The following is a 19,358-nucleotide window of genomic DNA, read 5'->3' as shown; positions in this document are numbered from 1 at the left end:
CCCCTAAAATTTCAGAGTGAGAAAAGCTGCTGGTGGCTGCTAGTGTTTTAACTGTTGAGCTCAAGGCCTGATCTGGGCAAGGTTGGAGGACAGAGTACTTAAAATGCTGGGAGACTGCACCAACTCAGCTTCTGCTGGTGAAGCTGAATGCGGAAATATAGGAAGAAGGGGACAAACATCAGAGTCCAAATGGGGCTCTGGGTGATCGCTACTTCCCACTACCCAACACAAATGTAATGAAGTTAAGTGGTGTCCGTATAAAGACATTAAAACTACTGATTATTCCTCAAGCTAGGCCTTTAATGACTTACGACTATAAATGCAACACAGACAGAATAGGAAAAGAAAAATTAAAGACCAGCATTGAATAAGGATTAATATAAATGGCAAATTATATTGCAAACAAGCACAAGTACAGGTAATGTTATGCATTAGCTACTTATTACTATAAAAGCAAGTTCTTAACATTGCCAGTTTTTACTGATGACAGGCATGAGTACATGCAAAGCTATTATTACTTATTAACTATTAACCTTACAAGTTTTATTCCTGCCCTTAATAATTATAAGTACAAAGATACTATAAATTGATTAACAACTTTCTACTATTTCTAAACAATTTAACACTAGTATTAAACTTTTACTACTATTTTTAATACTGCAGGACTAATATAATCTGAGATTAAATTATCCCAATGCTATCATTTTTTAATACTACAGCGTCAGTACAACTTGTGATCAAAACAGCTTGAGCAACCCAGACTTCTGTACTCCGTTCCCTTATTTTGCATGCAACCAGACTTTTTCTTTTAAAACCTTACCCTGCCAAGAATGTTACCTTCTAGTCAACCGCTCTTTGCATTGGCGAGGTGCAGATAGTTGGTGCAGTTCAGGTTTCCTTGGTTCAGGGGGTGTGGGTCAGACCAATCAAGGAGAATAACTTCTTAGACCAAGACGCACGCGCACACACACACACACCTGAGGTTCTACACATTTAATCTCATCTGCCCGCTGTGTTTTGAAACAGGTCAACCAATCAGGTTAGGCCAAATTTAGTGTTGTTGCTTGGCTGTATAATTCATGTTTACTTATTTTCTTGTAGCCAATTATTGTTTTAGTTTTATAAATTATGATCAAGGAGATAGCTTATTTCTATATAGCCCACTATTTTGACTGTGGTTTTTCTTAGTTCTCTAGGTAACTTGCCTCTAAATGGGCTATTGGCTTGATTGTGGGTAAGGTTATCTTGATGACCTATGCCTAAAGGCCTCGCCCATCAAACCCACATAAGAATCAGTTGCAGCTTAATTTTTCAAAGCTTGTTTTTTTTGTTTGTTTTGTTTGTTTTCTAAAGATTCTTTTGCAAAGCTCACTCTATAAAGCTTTCAGAAGTTTTAGGCCTAACACTGGCAATACTGTTGTTCATCTTAAGCTTGACAACACTCTTGCTCAAATTAATCACACTGAACAACTGATAGCACCAGTGGGAGATTATAGGAAAATAGTCTGGAGTAGATGCAGCCATTAAAGGCATAATAGAAAACAATGGAACTGCACAAATGTAACCAACAGGGGAGAACTGGGTTGTGCAGAATCTTTATTACTAATGATGGTGAACAAGCAGACAAGTTTGACCCACATCCTACAATGAGATTGCAGGGCCAGCAGTTAGGAGGGAAGCACGTCCCCTCACTAATAAACAGTACATATATGATTATTTAATATATTACAAGTGTGGCCAGAGGTTCTAGTCAGGATTGGGGTCCCATTGGGGCAGATACAAGATAGACATACATGAAGATATGGTCTCTATCCTGAACTGCAAATTATTGAGAAATAGAGAGAAAGAGCCCCAATCCTGCCATTTATACAGTCTCTTTTCAAAGTAGACCTGCACTTTAAGATACTTGTTAAAAAAAAACCCTTTAAAGGACAAAATCTTATTATAGCAGATGAGGTGTAGGCAGTCATGTTCTTGGTATGTTTCAATATATTCTTCTGTTGCACTCTCTCTTGTAGAAATTTGAACCTTTGTTCTTTTTCTCAATTTGACATAGACAGATCTGTCCTAACAGATCCCTAGCATCAATCACTGAGAAACTTTAAGATGAAGCATGATTAACAGATGAAAGCACAGACAGATGGCATTCTCAGAAATCCATAGAACTACTCCCTCCCTGCTTCATAACAAAGCTCCATCGCTGCTCATAAACATACCTTTTGTTGTGATTCCACTACTGTGCATTACTTCTCCCCGGCACATTTTCTGGCTTCAGTCAGCAAATGATGTCTCTCAGCAATCCCTTACTGATTTTACCTTCTTTTTTCATAGTTGGGGAGCAGTGAGTCAAGGGTGAATCTTGGTTTCGAGAGAGGAGGTTGAACATTACAGTTCAGTTTCAATGAATCAGAAAAACAGCAGGAAATTCCCTTCTCCTTACTGCCCACGCAGCTACCCAGCACCTAATGGTGTTCCTAATTTTGGAAAGCCTGGACTTTGCCTAAGGTTTAACCTTGTGCCAAGGTTTTACGTTTATTTGAAGTTTCAGAACTTTTCAACAAACATTCAAAACATAATTTGCATTTCTCGAGTCTTTTGTTGTGTGCTTTACAATTTTTTCATACAGAAATCACAACCTTCACCACTGAAATGCAACCACCTCTGGGGTGAAAAATGGCAGATGTTTAGCAGTACATGGTACCATTACCTCCTCAGTAGTATCTGCATTAGTGGATTTGGGAATTTGTTCATTGTGCAAAACTGTGTTTATTTAACAGACTGGTGCAATATTGAGGGCCCAGTTTTGGATGGGGCCTTTTGGGTACTACTGTAATAAATTATAAGTGATAATAATATCTGCTATACTGTCATTTTTTTCCCACATATAAAAAGCACGTGGCAACCCAGATCCCCTGGTGATGGGCTCAGAAGAGGTGAACATCTAGATAGTTAGCTCAATAGATAGATATTGGCAAAGATCTTCCCACTGCCAGCTGTTTTGATCTATTCTGTGCCTTTTGAACATGTCTGGGCCCTTCTATTGCTGCTCCAGCCTGGCATGAAATATCTGCTGGCTCCTCTGAACCTTGGTGCAAAATCACAGATAGCTGCTTGTGAACTGGCTCTGGCTATTGCCTGATTTTATAGCTAATTTTCCAACTAATGAGAATTTTACAAGACATAGGATAGCACAAAGACTTGCGCAGGCAGCTGGAAAGAGGTAGCAAATGAGCCTACAGAAGAAAGAGAAATAGTGAGCCTGATTCTTAGTTTCTCCATTCCTGCACTTTGGGCAGCAGTGGGACAGAGGTGGCATAGATCTCTTTAAGTCACCTTTGTATTTCCTGTGTTCTGGGGCTGTGATAGAGCCTGCCTGGCCCTTGGTGTAAATTAGAGATGTTTCAAGTCTTCTCCAACTTACAATCTGCTTCCATGGCTCCCAGTGGGCCCAGTGAAGCAGAAAATAGCCATGACAGTGTGCTGTGGCCACACAGCAGATCTGTACACTATGCCAGCACCTGGGAACAGAGCTGCTGTACAGCTCTTACCTTGGCTTATGCTCACCTTAAGGCCTGCTTAGACTGAAAGAAAAGTTAAAAGGGATCTTATTGTAAATGAGAATAAGACTCAGTTTGTTTAAGAATCATGGAACAACAGAGCAAATGAGTTACGCTTTGTCCATTCTTGCATACTTATAAAGATTGGCATGACTCTGCCTGGGACAGAAGACACCTGGTGACATCCTCTCACCTCTTTGTGCCATTTTTATGCTCAGCAAAGACAAACTTGATTGCTAATGCAGATGCCAAACAACTCAATCTTCCCACGCCCCTGCAGTCATTTTCTGATTTCCCTCCAGGCTTCATCAAAGCTGGCATATGGGAACACGCTCTGTCAATGGACTGAAGGAGAAAAAGCAGTCTAGTTTGCCTAATTCTAACTTTTCCTGCTCCTGGCTGGGAAACACAGCAGCTTCTGAGTTGTTGTCACTGGTGATAACTTAGGGATGGCTCATCTGGCAGAACCTTCATCTGGATCTCGCCGGTTCTTTTGCAGCTCAGTCATCTAACAAACTGCTCACTATACCATTGCACATCTCTAGTCTGTGTGTCATTTTATCCAGCATTGGTCATCCCCTGAGGGCCATTTATTCCTTATTACATGGAGCCCTAGTCATTCCCTGAGTATCAGCTATTTACTATAGTTCAGAATTCTTCAGAGATCTCTTCTTTTGTTTTTAAAACTAATAATCTCTACTTACATTTACACCAATTTGCACAGCTGAAGTAGTGCAGGAAGAAATCCTCCAGACTGAAATAATTACAAGCTATCCCATACAATAATATACTGGCAGAATGGAGATAATTTTTGCCTGCGCAAAAATCTGCAGTGTAAAAAATCTGAACAGCTGGGAATTCATGTAGTATGCACAGGAGTTTTCATACCAGCAGCTAGGGGTTTAAAATTACTTGGGAGGAGCAAAAATAAATAGAGGAGCCATTATGTTTGGTGGGAAAATATCACAAAATTACCACAAGGCAAAACCAAGTTACACAATGAGGTAACATAATGTCCCAGGCATGTAGAACCTTGTTTTGTGCACACAGTAGTCACATTCCAAAATGCAGCTGTTTTTCAAATATAACAGCAGAAAATGATGAAATGCTGTACACCGCTGGCATTCAACCTTCCATACCAAGATCCCAAGTTACAACAGCATTTATCTATCTACAGGCTGAATAATTTCTCACCCAATAATTTCTGCATCAAGCTCACAACTTCTGTTTGAGCTATAGCATAGCTTTTTAAAAGATATCTAGTTTGTTTTCATGTCTCCAAATGATGGAGAACCCATCACATCCCTAAGTAAGTTGTTCCAATGGTTAATTACCCTGATTGTTAAAAATGTATACCTTGTTTCTAGTCTAGGTTTGACTAGCTTCAAGTTCCAGCCATTGGATTTCTGATTTTGCATGTTTGTTTGCATTTTATATAAATATGATTTGAAAGAGGAGAGTAAAGGCAGAGTAAACATATAACATGTATCATTAATCACGTATCAACATGTATAATTTACCCCTCGGTTATTGGTATGTAGTGCCAGATTTAGCAACTGGCTTAATATAGTTTCATCTTTTCAGTGAGAGTAATTAATGCAGGCTTATCCAATACCTGATGAGGGTGTACCTGATGGCTTCCCCTACTTCCTTGCTATCATTCCTCTTCAACTGGCCTCTTGCTATATTGAAATGATGCTGCAAAGACTTCCTAGTTTGGAATAATATTTGCAGGTCTGTCACATATAATTGATAAATCTTTTCTGACTGTTGCCAAATCTTCTGATTGAAAAACTGACTTGGAGCAGGCATGACTCTTAAAAAAAACCACATTTTCAGTAAAAAAAAAAAATTGTTTTCCAGTAAAAAGTTTCAAGTTTTGGTTGCAGTTTAGGTAAAATTGAATGGTTCTGGTTTTCAAAAATTACTTTTTTTTACTGAAAACCAAAAATATTTATCAAAAACTGCTACTGAAATTAAAAATATTTAAGTTTTTTCATGAAAAACTGAAAAATAATCACAGGAAATTTTGAAGAAAAAAAAACCTGAAACATTTTTTAAAATTCACATGAGAAATAATTGGCATTGTTGACAGTTTCTGATTAGGACAGCAACACAAAGTATGTTGATTCCTTTGTAAAGAAAGACTGCAGACCTTTCCAGTAAAAATTAGCTTTACTCAGGGAGTATTATTAGCCCCATTTTCCAGAAACAGTACTAAATTAAAGCACACTAGGGGACTTTTAGTTCACCCTAGGAGGGTCTACACAGACAAATTAGCATGCCACAAGTTGGTACACTTTAGAAATCATACCGTCATCGTGTGCATTGTTGCTCAGTGTAGACAATCCCTCAGCTTCCCATTCTGTAAAATGGGGTAATAATGCCTAACTTTATAGGTGCTGTGGTCTTGCAAACCCTTATGCATGTGCTTACACTATTAATGGTACTAAATTTAAGCACATGCATAAGTATTTACAGGATCATAGCTTAATTTCACTGGGCCAAATCCATCCCTGTTGAGGCAGGGTGGTGCCAATTGGATTTCTCTGTACCATCTTGGTACATTGCACTTCAGTGAAATTCACTTGGCATTTTGCTAGGGGAAAGCAGCTTTAATCTCACTGCTGACTCCACTGGACCCCATTTGCCTGCTCTGACCATGCCCTCCCCCCTTGTACAGACTCTGATGTGAAGCAACATGGTGCTTATAGAGCCTTGATTGGAAATGCTGTAGAAATGCAAAGTATGGATGTGCTCTTGCAAGCCCTCACCTAGGTGTTTAGTCCCATTGACTTCCCTGGGGCTCCTTGCATGAGTAAAAGGTCAGCATGAGTGAGTAAGGAGTTGCAGGACCAGGAGCTATTCTTCTAAACAGCAGCCTGATTTCTTTGTGGTAGCGTGTGCCTAGCTGAACTGTTGAACCATGTTCTTCCACAACATTATAAATTCCAACCTACTGCTAAAAAAGTGACTTTAATCTTCATGCCCCTTGCTACTATAAGTGTGGAGTCTATTGTTTCCTATTAATGCTGCTCCAATCCTCTTAGGGGTAGAATCCTATCTGTGAGTCAGGAGGGCTCAGGCACATTTATAGCAATAGGTCATTTGTTTCCAGCTATATGGTAAGACCCGTTGAACTCCAACATCTGGTGCAGCAATGGATAATGTTCTGGTATTGTCATAAAAACTTGACAATAAAATAAAAAGTAATATCAGGCACATAGAGAAATGAGGGCCCAATCTTTGGGAGTGATGTATTAAATTGTAAGATGTCTGGTACAGGGGCTGTGTTATCTGTATACCATGCCCAGCATAATACAGTCCTGATTTTTACTAGGGTTATAAGTGCTATCATAACATAAATAATAAATAATCATTACTGGTAAGCTATTAGAAGCTGATATTTCTCCTCTGTCTATAAGATATGAAATATTTCATTACAGCATGTAGTAAACACTTCCAAGCATTTCAATGAATGAGACACAGGATTTGAAAAAAATTATTTTTAATATGATTTTTCTTTTTAAACATTTTTTTAAATAAATGTATAGAAGTGCTGTTTTTTGAAAATCAAACATCTTATATACAAACCATTAAGAGGTTTTATATATATATAGTTATATATAATTTTCCTGGTTTTTTATCAATTCTCATAGCAAAGGTCTGAAGCCCACACAACGAACTCTGGGAATAGTTCCCCTGATGTTAACAGGACTTCTCATGTGTATAAAGTTACCCATATGTGTAAGTGTTTGCAGGATCAGGGCCTATAATAAACAAGAGTTAGTCATTAATACAACCTAACTGACAATATTTATGCAAAAAAATATCAGAGAATGAAAAATTCGTAATAGGAAAATCCAATGGCCAAATTTTCAAGCCTGGGATCCTAAAGGCAGGCACCTAAATCTATATTTAATGCAACTAGATGGGCCTGATTTTCAGAGGTGCTTGGAACCCTAAGCTCCATCTGAAGTCAATGGAAGTTCTGCAGCTCTGAGATCCAGGTATTGATGCCTAACTTTCAGCACACAATTTGAAATTTTGAACTGCAGTCTCCTTGAGAGAAAACATAAAAAATTCATGTATGTTAAGCACTCACACAATGTTTGAAACTGCTTTTGCAATAAATGGTAGACAGATGGGGAACACCCATTAACAGTGAGATGGTTATGGAAAGTGTAAATAGCAACAGTTGCAACAAAGGGTAAGAAGCAACAAGATGACCATATCCACGTAATTTCAGTTTAATTTATGCTATATTTCCTATTGGGGTACTATGGGTGAGATTTCCAAAAGACCCCAAGGCTGATGAGTCACTCAGACGCTTTAAAAATTTTTACCTAAAAGCTCATTTTCACTGGAAAAGGAGCCCCTTTTTTAATTAAAAATGTGCAAAAATGGCACATTTGTCACCAAAATGGACCTGTTTTAGAGTTTTTTTAAAAGTAAAAACACCCCTATTTCTAGTAGTTTCACTTATCCTTGTGAATATTTCACACATTTGAAGAGAAGCCTAGAGTTTCCATCCCAAAAAATTCATACATGTGTCAATGATTAGAAACTACTCATTTCTGATTGCTTTATTATTCAAATAATGCACAGTCAGGGAGAAGGGGATTATACATCACATATTAGTGGGAACCTCAGCATTCAAATCCTTAGATTGACATTAGAAATCATTTTGATCCTGCCTGGAGTTTGCTCTTAAATGAGGCACAGCTCTGGAACATGTGAAGGTTTCTGTGACGCATCGTGGGAATCTCCTAATGATCTTAGTTATTCTTATCCAAGTCTGATACCACATGTACTAATTTAACTAAGGAAACCCACTCCAGGATCCTCTAGTGAGGGAATGAGATTGTAGGAGTGAGCAGAGACCACAGAATAGAAGGAAAGAGAAAGAACGAAGAGAAGAAATAAAGCAAAAGCAACACAAGGTGATAAAACAGAAATATACAGTACCCATGAAAGACAGGAAAGAGAAACAAAGACAGGAAATAACCCAAGAAGAAACTGAAGAAAGAAAAAGCAGATGAAGGAGAAAAAGGAACAATATAAACTAAAGGACATTGACTAAATTTTCCTTTCTTTTTTCTTTCTGTCTTTTTTTCTCTTCTGTTTTTGGGAGCAACATGGGACAACATTTCACCAGTGAGGAAGGGGAACAAACAGATATTGATGTTGCTGAGTTGCAGGAATGGTATAAGAAGTTTGTAGTGGAATGTCCCAGCGGGACTCTCTTCATGCATGAATTCAAGCGCTTCTTTGGAGTCCAGGATAACCAGGAAGCAGCAGAGTATATTGAGACTATGTTCAAAGCTTTTGATAAGAATGGGGTAAGTGTCAAAGACCCGCAGTAGTGGTGCTGGTTAAGTCGAGCAATCAGCAGTCTTCTTTTCCTTCTAAAATTTGGGAATTATCTTGGCTCATTGCATCCTGTTGTTTGTTTTTTATTAAGTCTGAGACAAAGTTAGTGACAGATCTATCAGGGTTGAGCCCTGGTAGTCTACGAAGAGGCTCTAGTTCCTCCTATGGTGCAAGGACTAACTAAATGAAAGCATCCTCTGGTAGCTGAATCTAAGCCAGAGGTAACAATTAAGGTCAAAATTTTCTCACTCCGATGCCTAACTATGGATTTAGAAGCTTAACTTTAGGCTCTCCCATGTTAGGCAATTTTTCCCAAAGATTCTCACACAGTGGAGCTGGCTAGGGAGATGAATGCCAAAAAGTTATCTTCCTCTCATGGTATAGAGGGAATTGTAGTGAACGAAAGTCTAGTGAGGTTCTGTATTCTGTGAAATGGAATGAGAGTCTTGTACTGACAGTGCCATGAATACACAGACTGCAATCCCAGTTTTAGTGAAACATCTGGTGAGTGAAGCTGTCATGTGCAGGAACTCCCTTCACTTTGGGCCTCCTCTAAAGCCCACCAAAGTCAATAGAAAGATTCCAATTGACTTAATTAGTCTTTGGATCAGGTCCTAAAAGAGAGCCCCATGGTATATAGTTAATATAGAACTAAGGTGCAGCTGGTTGGCCAAAATAACAGGACGAAGTGCTCTTTTTTTCAGTCACTCTGGAGCACCCCCTGGAGCTCACTGATCCAGTGCTGAGATGACTATTACTGAGCCAGATTCTGCCATTCTTACTCATCCTGATTTGTACTTCACTCTGCAAGCAGCCCCCCTGATTTCACTGGCTCATTTTACTCCTACGGTAACTCATTATGATGATTGATGATTAATTCAGCACCAGAAATGTGCAAGCCACAAAATAAGACAGTCTCCATCTTGAAGAGTTACCATGTATCTCATTTCTGTTAACATTAATTTATTTGTACTATCATGACAATATTTGGTCCTTGTTAGCTTCCGATGCTCTGAAATTTCATCTCCACTGCTCTCATAGGAAAATTAATAATTCTCTGATATAATTTAAATAATTTTCATACCTGCTGTTTCCATGAGCAGTGCAAGATAAGTCCCTAAGTAGTGACGACCGACACATCTTAATAACATCAGCTAAGTTATAAACAAGAAAAGCATTTTGAATTGGGAAAAGTGCTCTGTAAGAGCTAGGTATCATTATCAGATGCGCAAATAATGATAAACAGGTGGAAGTTAAACAATATATTGATTTAAACCATTCAAGAATTAAGAAGTGGCTTAAATAATTATAACATTCTGGGCCTGATTCTCTGTTGTGTTGTCATTTACACCTTTGCAAAAAGAGTGTGAAATGCTACCATTCCAGTTCAGTAACACTTTATGCCCACTGTGTGCTAACTTTGTGTTGGTGAAAATGATGACACAAGGTCAAGGCAATGGAGAAATAGGCTTCTAATTTCAATCTGCTTTGCTGAATGTTAACCTTATCAGTTAATTAGATAGATAGGTAGATAGATTTTGAAAGGAGTGTAAGGAGTTAAGCAGCCAGCTCCCACTGACATTAGAGGGAAGGTGGGTTCGCACAACTCTCCTAAGTTTCTTTGAAGACCCCAGCCATATTAGTTGTATGGTGGTGACCCTTATTGCAAGTCATTGTGGGACAAAGAGGTGACGGACATCAGCCTTCCATTAGATATAAGAGGGTCCCTATCTTGCTTCCATTTAAATCAGTAGGGTCAAGTCTAGAGAAAGGATAGTAGAGGAGGCCATGAAAGAGACTGACAAATCAAATTTGGCTCAGAAATTAGGTTGCTGAAAAGAAGCTTCTACAAAACCTTAAGCCCAAGTACTGCAACTGCAGCCATACCAGTGGGCACCTGTGTAACCCCATTGACTTTCAGGGCCTTGCTGTTTACATGAGCAAAAAGGAGTGTTTTTCAATGTAGTTTAATCTTATTAAGATTGTTTCTTAAAGGTGTTAAACTATGTCTAAATGGGCATTGGGACTAACTAAGTGTCTGTGTGGTTGCCTCTGCATTACTCTAATTTGAGATGATATAAATTCAGCAAAGATTGCATTTCCAGACAAACACAGGCCTCTGTCTTGCACCTGACAGCACGTGAGTGCCTCATTTAAGCCAATGGAACTCCAACCAGGGGCAACCGGGGACCTGCACACTAACAGTTGCAGTATCAGGTCATAGAAGTCAGTTTTGCAGTGAGTGCACATATTGTACATTCTTCCCATTAGCACTAGCAGGAGAGAAGCACAGGCATGAATGGAATGAAAAAGGGGATATTTTTAACAACAATGTGATGAGCATAATACTCGCAAAATGTTATGAGGGTGAATATAAGGAAATCTTTCTGACATCATGACCTGCAAAGCATAGACCTTTTGGCCTTCCCATAAAGCACAGGCCCACCAAAACTGTTATGAAATAGCCATAATAAACTGGATGAACATGCTGGGCATTGGCAGGTGATTCCCACTGCCTCAAGAAGTGCACATTTTTGTAGGCTGTCTGAGTATTCTCCTGTGCATCTTCCAATGTCCTGATCACTGGGCATGAGCTGATATGTCTGTAAACCTGGCATTACATAGCAGGGCCTGTCTGAGGGCAACCTGCCCTGAGGGGAGACAGTCCTCGGATTTAGTGGTAGGGAATGTGGGGCCAGATCCTCAGCTGATGTAAACTGGCTTAAGTCTATTGAAGTCAATGTAGCTTCAGCAATGTGCACCAGTTAAAGAGCTAGCCCCAGGTCTGTAGCTTTAGGTATTCATGAAATGTCACTAGGTTCTCCCTTTGAACCTCAGATCTCCATGCAACAGCACATTACATTATAGACACCAGCTCACAAGTACCTTTGTAGACTGGATCATGGTTTATCTTTATATTGTTAAAAAATCTTCTGTTGTTTGGAAATTCAGATTACTCTGGGCTGATGTCAGTTTCAATCCAGCAGGGTCACAGAAGGTGAAATTCATCCCTGTGCAAAGGCCTATGTGGTACTAAGTCCCAATTAAAACTCTCAAAGCAGAACTTGAGTGAGGCTTAAGCAGGATTTATGCAAAGCATAGACTTTGGCTGACCCTCTGCGCATGGGTGAATTTCATCCACTCTGAGCAATTCTAGAGCACACTAAAACAAATGCACATTTTAAACAGTTTTTTGTTCCTTATTAAAATAAATAAATAGACCACAGCTTAAAAAATTCTCTATATACAAGACTTGACCTGATTTTTTCCTTGTCTTTTCCCTTCTCACCTAGTTAAATATAGCAGCTGGGAAAGGCTCTGGTTTTTATTTACAACAGTGAACATCTGAAACCTTCAGATCAGATTCAACAACAGATCCCACTTTGCACAATCAATTAATCAATTGGCTTGAAAGTGCACAGGATTCCTTTAAAAATGTAAGGAAGCAAATAAATAAATAAATAACCACATAATCAAGAGAATCACCTCAGCATATTTTTCATCCTTGTTTACACAATTGTATTGATCAGGTCTGACTAAGTGTATCTGCGGTTGCCTCTCTTGTGTCTACAGGATAACACCATTGATTTTCTGGAGTATGTCGCAGCTTTGAATCTTGTCCTACGAGGAAAATTGGAACACAAGCTGAGATGGACATTTAAAGTGTATGACAAGGATGGGAATGGCTGCATAGACAAACCTGAGCTCTTAGAAATAGTTGATGTAAGTAAGACTTCACTATTACTAACATCTAGAGGACCCAACTGAAACCAGGGGCCCATTATGCTAGGCTCTATATATACATATAGTAAAAGCAGCCTCTTCCGCAAAGAGCTAACAAAATGAGTAGACAAGACAGACAAAGGATGTAAGTAAAGATTATTATCCCCATGTTACAGATGGGGAAGGGAAGCACAAAGAAATGAAATGATTTGCTCAGAGAAAGGGAGCCTGTGGCAAAGCCGGGAGAGAACCATCTTCTCTGCCCCAGTTCAATGCCTTAAGCCCAAGATCTAAATCTATCTACTAATTTAAGGTAAAATCACCCTAACAGGGAGGCTCTTTATACCACATACTATTCATGAGCCAAGGGATTAATATCATTAAGCAAGACACCCTTCCCTGCTCAACATAATGACTTGTACTGTTCTCAAATGAGTAGCAATTGCAGAAATAATTTGGGATAATAATGAAGCCCTAAGTGAGAATGGTCAGACTTAGTGACTACCTGCAATGGCCTGGCAGGTCAGGGAATAAGTTCCATGATCTCCAGATATGTGGATCAGTTGCCAACAGACCATACACAAGAGGCCCAGGAGGGCAGGAGGCAGGCACAGTTGCCAGGGAGGACCTGTCCTTGTAACCACCAGTGAATTCCTCATAAAACAACATACTCTGGCTAGTGTGGAAGGGGTGAATTTCACCCCCATATTATTTATGAGTCTGGATTAAGGTTTCCTGCCTGAATAGCGTGCAGTAAGGGGAGAGAAACACATTAGTGGTAATACTGGGCAGAATCATCCCTGCTGATCCACACTGTGAATTTCTGTTATTTATTCTGCAATTGCTGTTCATACATACACAGCTGTTGAGGGAGAGCTTGTGGCCTAGAGGTTTAGGGCAAAGGGACTGAGTGCCAGGACTCATGGATTCTAGCTCTTGTGTGACCTTGGACAGAACTCTCCATCTCTCTGTGCTGTGGTTACCTGATTTGGATATCATTATACATACCTACTTCACAGGGATATTTGTGAAACCCCTTTGAGATTCTCTGAAAAGACACTGTATCAAAAAAGCTGGTCAAAGAAAGGGAAACTTTCTGCAAAAAAAAATCCCTTTGTTTTGTTGAAAAATCAAAATTTGGAAAAATTTGGCCAGCTCTAATTTACTGATGTCATTGTCACATGTGAAATGAGTATGGAATAAATAATGATCAGGGTGAGAGAGAAGGGTGAATTTTATTCTCTGGTTCTAACTGAAGAGAATAAATTGCTGGGATTAGGCTCATAACTAGAGTCAAGTGAATGCTGCAAAAACAGCATTAATAATATCCATTAGAATCCCCATCAGTGTTCGGTTTGATAAGGTCTCTTTGATGAACCTTTGCTTGAATGTGCTTTGTACACACAAGTGGTTGGAAAAAAATCTGTTTTTTCTTACGTGAGCCAGGTTGCTTGTGCATGAAACAAGGATAATCACTATGCCTTATTCAGTCTTCTACTGTTTAAAAGTTTTCAGTTACCCAGTCAGGGATCAGAAACATACGATGTGACATAACTGATCAGTCTGACATGATGAATAAAAAACGAGCAAATAGTCACAGTCCCCAGTTCATGGATACCCTGTAGGCTGAAAATGTATCAGCTGAAATCTTAGAAAAATCTTTATGAATCATGAATGTGTTCAGAGAAATCAGGACAGACTAGCTCTTCTTGGCACAGGTTCTCTTTGACAAGGCAGGATCAACTTTGCTTTGAAAGAATTAAGGCTGCGTATCTCTCTGTCTCTCTCTCTCTCTTCACTGTGGTACCTGAGCACGTAACTTCTTCTGGGAACTTCTTCCCAATTCTTAGAGCCCTGCAAATCTGTGGAAATCTGCTTTATATCCACAGATAGCCACATCCACAAATGCGGATATCCGCAGGCCATGTTTGCGGATCATGGATCAGATGCCGAAACAAATTTTGTATCTGTGCAATTGTCTCCTAATCAACCAGGGAAATACTTAGTAGTCACAGAGAGGATTATAATTAGCCAGTATCTTCTTCACTAAAGCCAACTGACCCTCTTTTGGGATAGGTCATGGGCAGCAGATGTGGTAAGGATCCTTTGATCAGCACCATCAGGGAGGACAGCCCTAATGAAGTTGAGCCATGGTTTTAAGGTCAACACGGAATCAGGCATGGCTATGTCATGCCCTCACCAATCTCCAGGCTGGCAAGATGCCAGCCGAACACTTCGGCCTCATGAACACAATTGGTGCTGAAGAGGCATTTGTCCCAAGACCAGCTGGGATGGAGGGGTGAATAAAAAAGACCTGTCTAATTCTAGTGACAGAAAACAGAATAGACCACTCTGTGCTTTCAACTACACCACTCCAAATCTTGACTTCAGTTTGGACCAGATATTTTAACATGCTAGTGCATCTGCTCTTAGCCTGAAATTGTACATCTATTTGGGATCTGCTTGGATGAAAGGAGCTACATAAATGCACGGTCATTATTATTACTGAGTTTTTGCATTTTAAACATGTTTACAGACTAAAATGCTTCTAGGGGGTTGCATGCAAGGATCTGTTTCTGCTCCCATTGAATTCAGTAACAGAAACTTCCATGAAAGCAGAATTGGACCCAGAAGAGGAATCAATCCTGAGGATTTAGATTAATTAATTAATTAATCAATCAATAATAACATTTATTCTTACTTTCACTTAATTATTATTATTATTTCCATTCCCCCTCTTTTTTTTCTATTAGCAGAGAAATTTGTTCTGCAGCTGGAGAGTGACAGGGCCAGAAGTAGCACAGTGCCTGCCAAGGCTGGCCCCAATATCGGCAACTATCTACACTCCCAAATATATTAGTAATATACTAATAATGCAATGTGAACGAGCAGTCTAAGCACAGCTCTGGGAGGCATGGATGGATGGATGGATGCACTAGGGTCCTTTCCCCAGATATGCCACTGACATGCTATGTAGCCATGGGCAAATAGTTTAATTTTTCAGCATGAATTTTCCCATCTGTAAGATAGGGTCAATAATACTTGCTTCCCTGGCTTGCAGGGGAGCACTGAGGTTTGATGAATGTTTGCGATAGACACAGACAGACAGCAGGTTCAAAGTGCTAAATGTCATAACTAATAACTCACTTTCTTTGCCGTTTTGTACTTAACAGCCCTGTTTACTCACAAGCTTCCTTTCCTCCAGTCTATTTACAGGCTGAAGAAAGTGTGTCGGTCGGAAGTGGAAGAGAGGACTCCACTGCTCTCCCCCCAAGAAGTCGTGGACAGGATATTTCAGTTAGTGGATGAGAATGGGGACGGTAAGAAATTTACAGCTCAGGTTGGATTCATGCTTTGTGAACAGACATCTCTGCTGGCTAGACCAATTTAATCAGCTTTATTGTTGATCCCCTAGAAGGAAGATCATATTATTCATATTAGACATGATGGCCCAAGCTCTGATCTCAGTTACATTGAGGTAAATCTTGAAGTAAGTCCTTTAAGGTCAATATCGAGGGGAGGGAGAACATTTCCTGTTATCATAACATAAGAAAACAGGAGTTCAACATGGCAAAGATCTTCTAATCTAGCTAAGTAACTATACCACACCCATCTACATCTCTGAGATCATGAGGTACCCTGCAAAGGCAAAATACAGGGATCAATCCTGAAACCCTGGAGTAGTCCTTTATAGTGCCACTGAAGTGAATGGGACCACTCACATCAATAACGGTTTGCAGGATCAAGTTCAGAGTTTGCCTGAGAAAGGATGTATCAGATATCAGACTATATCAACATTTGATCTTAGTCAAAAGTCCAATCAATGAAGGATAGGCCTGAATATTTTTCTGTCTCTTAGGCCTTGTCTACATAGGGAAATTGACCAGAATTGCTATTTTAGAATATTAGCTATTCTGGAATAACCCAGTGTGAACACTGTTCCAAAATAAAAGTGACTTTATTGAAGAGTAATTACTCTGCTTTGGAATAATTCCTCCAGATAAAATCACTTTTATTTACTAATAGAGAGGCCACACAGAGGAGTTATTCCAGAATAGCAAAAGTACAACAGAATAGCAATAGTTGAATAGTTATTCTGAACAGTCAATTTCTCCCATGTAGACAAGGCCTTAGGAAAGGGATCTGATGATAAACTTTGTGTAACTGTATTGGGGAATGGATTGAAACCTGAAATACCTATCTATACATTTGGTGATTTTACAGCACCCTGGAAGACAGGTCACGTATTGATGATCAGAGGACTGGCCACTGAATTGTTGCCTTCATTGTTACATTTGCATTTAACATAGAGAATATCAGTTTTACTTCCTTTTCTCCTCTTCTCTCCAACTTCGAGTATGTCTACACTACAGGGACTACACCAACATAGCTATGGCACCATAGGTATGCCAGTATAACTTCATAGGGTGCATCTACACTGCACCCCTCTTTTGGCAGCATGTAGGGTACATATATACATAGTCCCCCTAGCATAGGTAAAGATAGCAGTGTAGTTGGTGAGGCATAGCTTAGGTAAGTAAAGACATGCCTGCAGGTTGTGGGTATGTATTCAAGTCCATACCCCACATACTCTCTATTTGCCCAAGCAATGCCTCTCCTGCTACAAAGCTACTTTTAGCAGTGTAGTGTCCTGCTGCCTCCTCACAGCTGGAGCCTTTTCCCACCACAGGGAAGGACTCCAGCAGAGGGTGAGCCATTCTCCCGCTGTCCTCCAGCAGAGGGTGAGCCATTCTCCCGCTGCCTTCCCTTTGCCAGAGCCTTTCGCTGACATGTGTAGCTACACACCCCAGTGTGGAGACGATGTGTTTCTCACTGTGGCATGTAGTTCCATGTCCCTTAAATGCCACTACCAGTGGTGAGTAGTGTAGACATAGCCAGAGTGTAGACACAGCCTATGCTGATTGAATGGCATTTTTTGTCAGTGATGGAATACCACCCCCCTGAGTGAGGTGTAGCTAGGCTAACAGAAGCATTCTTCCATCTTCCTAGCTGTGTCTACGCCGGGGGTTAGGCTGGTATACCTACAGTGCTCAGGAGTGTAGATTTTTCACACCCCTGATCAACACAGCTATGTCAACCTAAATTTTAAGTGTAAATCAGGCCTTTCTGTCACACTATTTCGATCTCTGTCTTCCCCATTTCTTCTACAGGGCAATTGTCCCTTGATGAGTTCATTGATGGCGCACGGAAAGACAAGTGGGTGATGAAGATGTTACAAATGGACGTAAACCCTGGAGGGTGGATCGTGGAACAGAGAAGGAAAAGTGCTTTGTTTTAATTGACTTCACTGTGATCATGATATGAATGAAAATGTGTGATGCCGGGTGCACTGGCGACTATTTCATTTTGAGGGTGAAATCACCAGATGGCAATCACCTGTCACTCTTAATACTATCTCAGCATCCAAATGAAAACTTCAGATGGCTTGAGCAACCATCTTTCCATATGTCACACCTGTTTGCTGAATAGAGCATGGAGACCATTGCTGGCAAGCCACTGTAGGGAATAGGCCTCTTTTTGTACAACCCTGCTTGTCAGCTCAGGCTCCTGGTTGCACCCAAAGGAACTAACTCCTGCCTTGGCTGGTATTCTGAGCAGTGTTTGTTACTGAGACTGACCCAGGGGACTGGGAAAGGAGTGTTTCTGATGCAGGGGAATTGCTTTCATTGTAGATCAGAGTGTCTGTCAACATCATCAATGCCTGCAGAGAGGTGAAAATATTGGAAAACAACTACCAAAAATAAGTGCTTTGATAACAGACTTTGTTCACTCAGGAAGTCTGTTATGATGCCTAATACGTGTGTGAATGAGGGGTGAATGTATTTCATAGACTACAGTAAGATCTTTGGGACAGGGACTATCTTTTTGTTCTGTGTCTGTACAACACCCACCACCACGGGGTCCTAGTCTGTGGCTGGGGCTCCTAGGCATTCTGGCAATACAAACTACTCTTTGTAATAAACGTATTGCTGCTAAACTAAAATCATTAGACATCAATATATTAGCATCACAAATGCAAATTACATTCCAGCCCGTGAGACAATGTTATGTTCTGAATTTCTGTACTGCTGGCCAAAACTGTATGTATACAGAGCACAGGAAAATATATCGTAGAGAACAATAGTATACTGGCTGGGCGGATGGACTACAGGCCTTTTCCGTCTCTCGTTTCTATCTGCCAAATCCTACTCCCTACATCGAGCCAGAGGGTGTTGGTTGTGATAGGTTCTGTATGAAAATAAAATCTCCAGATTATGGAGTAGCAGTAGAAAGTGCAGTACTCCTCTACTGCAGGATTTAGATGCTGGGTTGACATAATTAGAGTCCTCTTCTTTTTGAGCCTCTGTTTTCTTATCAAGTCATTACTGTCAGGCAGATTTCTCCACATTGTGAATCTATTCTGAACTCATTCAGCTTGCAGACCTTTCGCTGCCATTGGGAGGTGGTTTGCGTCTGGAGTGAGTGGGTGTGGGAGGGCAGAATTTTGCTCATTAATTTTCACATTAACAAGAGCATCAGCATTTGTTTGTAATGAGTGATGGTAGAATGAAACAAAAATGATCTATGACTATCCTAAGAGATAAGCATGGTGTGAGTTTACTCCAGAGTTACTAAGCCAGTTGTACACCACAAATAGTGAATAGCTGATAGAGAAAATAATGTATAGGCATCCTCTAGCCTGAG

At 40.0% G+C, this 19,358-nt stretch overlaps 1 protein-coding gene across 1 annotated transcript; it reads left to right on the top strand.

Annotated features, from left to right (window-relative positions):
- The first annotated feature begins 8,695 nt into the window (after nt 1-8,695).
- On the top strand, nt 8,696-17,952 carry GUCA1B (guanylate cyclase activator 1B). Its single transcript, XM_032794169.1, has 4 exons — nt 8,696-8,899; nt 12,504-12,653; nt 15,859-15,973; nt 17,825-17,952. The coding sequence occupies exons 1-4, from the start codon at nt 8,696-8,698 to the stop codon at nt 17,950-17,952; spliced, it is 597 nt and encodes a 198-aa protein (XP_032650060.1).
- Nucleotides 17,953-19,358: the final 1,406 nt, after the last annotated feature.

The sequence above is a fragment of the Chelonoidis abingdonii genome, chromosome 4 (assembly GCF_003597395.2).
Source record: "Chelonoidis abingdonii isolate Lonesome George chromosome 4, CheloAbing_2.0, whole genome shotgun sequence".
Classification (NCBI taxonomy): Eukaryota; Metazoa; Chordata; order Testudines; family Testudinidae; genus Chelonoidis; species Chelonoidis abingdonii.
Note: the sequence above shows the minus strand (reverse complement) of the source record. Positions and strands in the feature narration are given on the sequence as shown.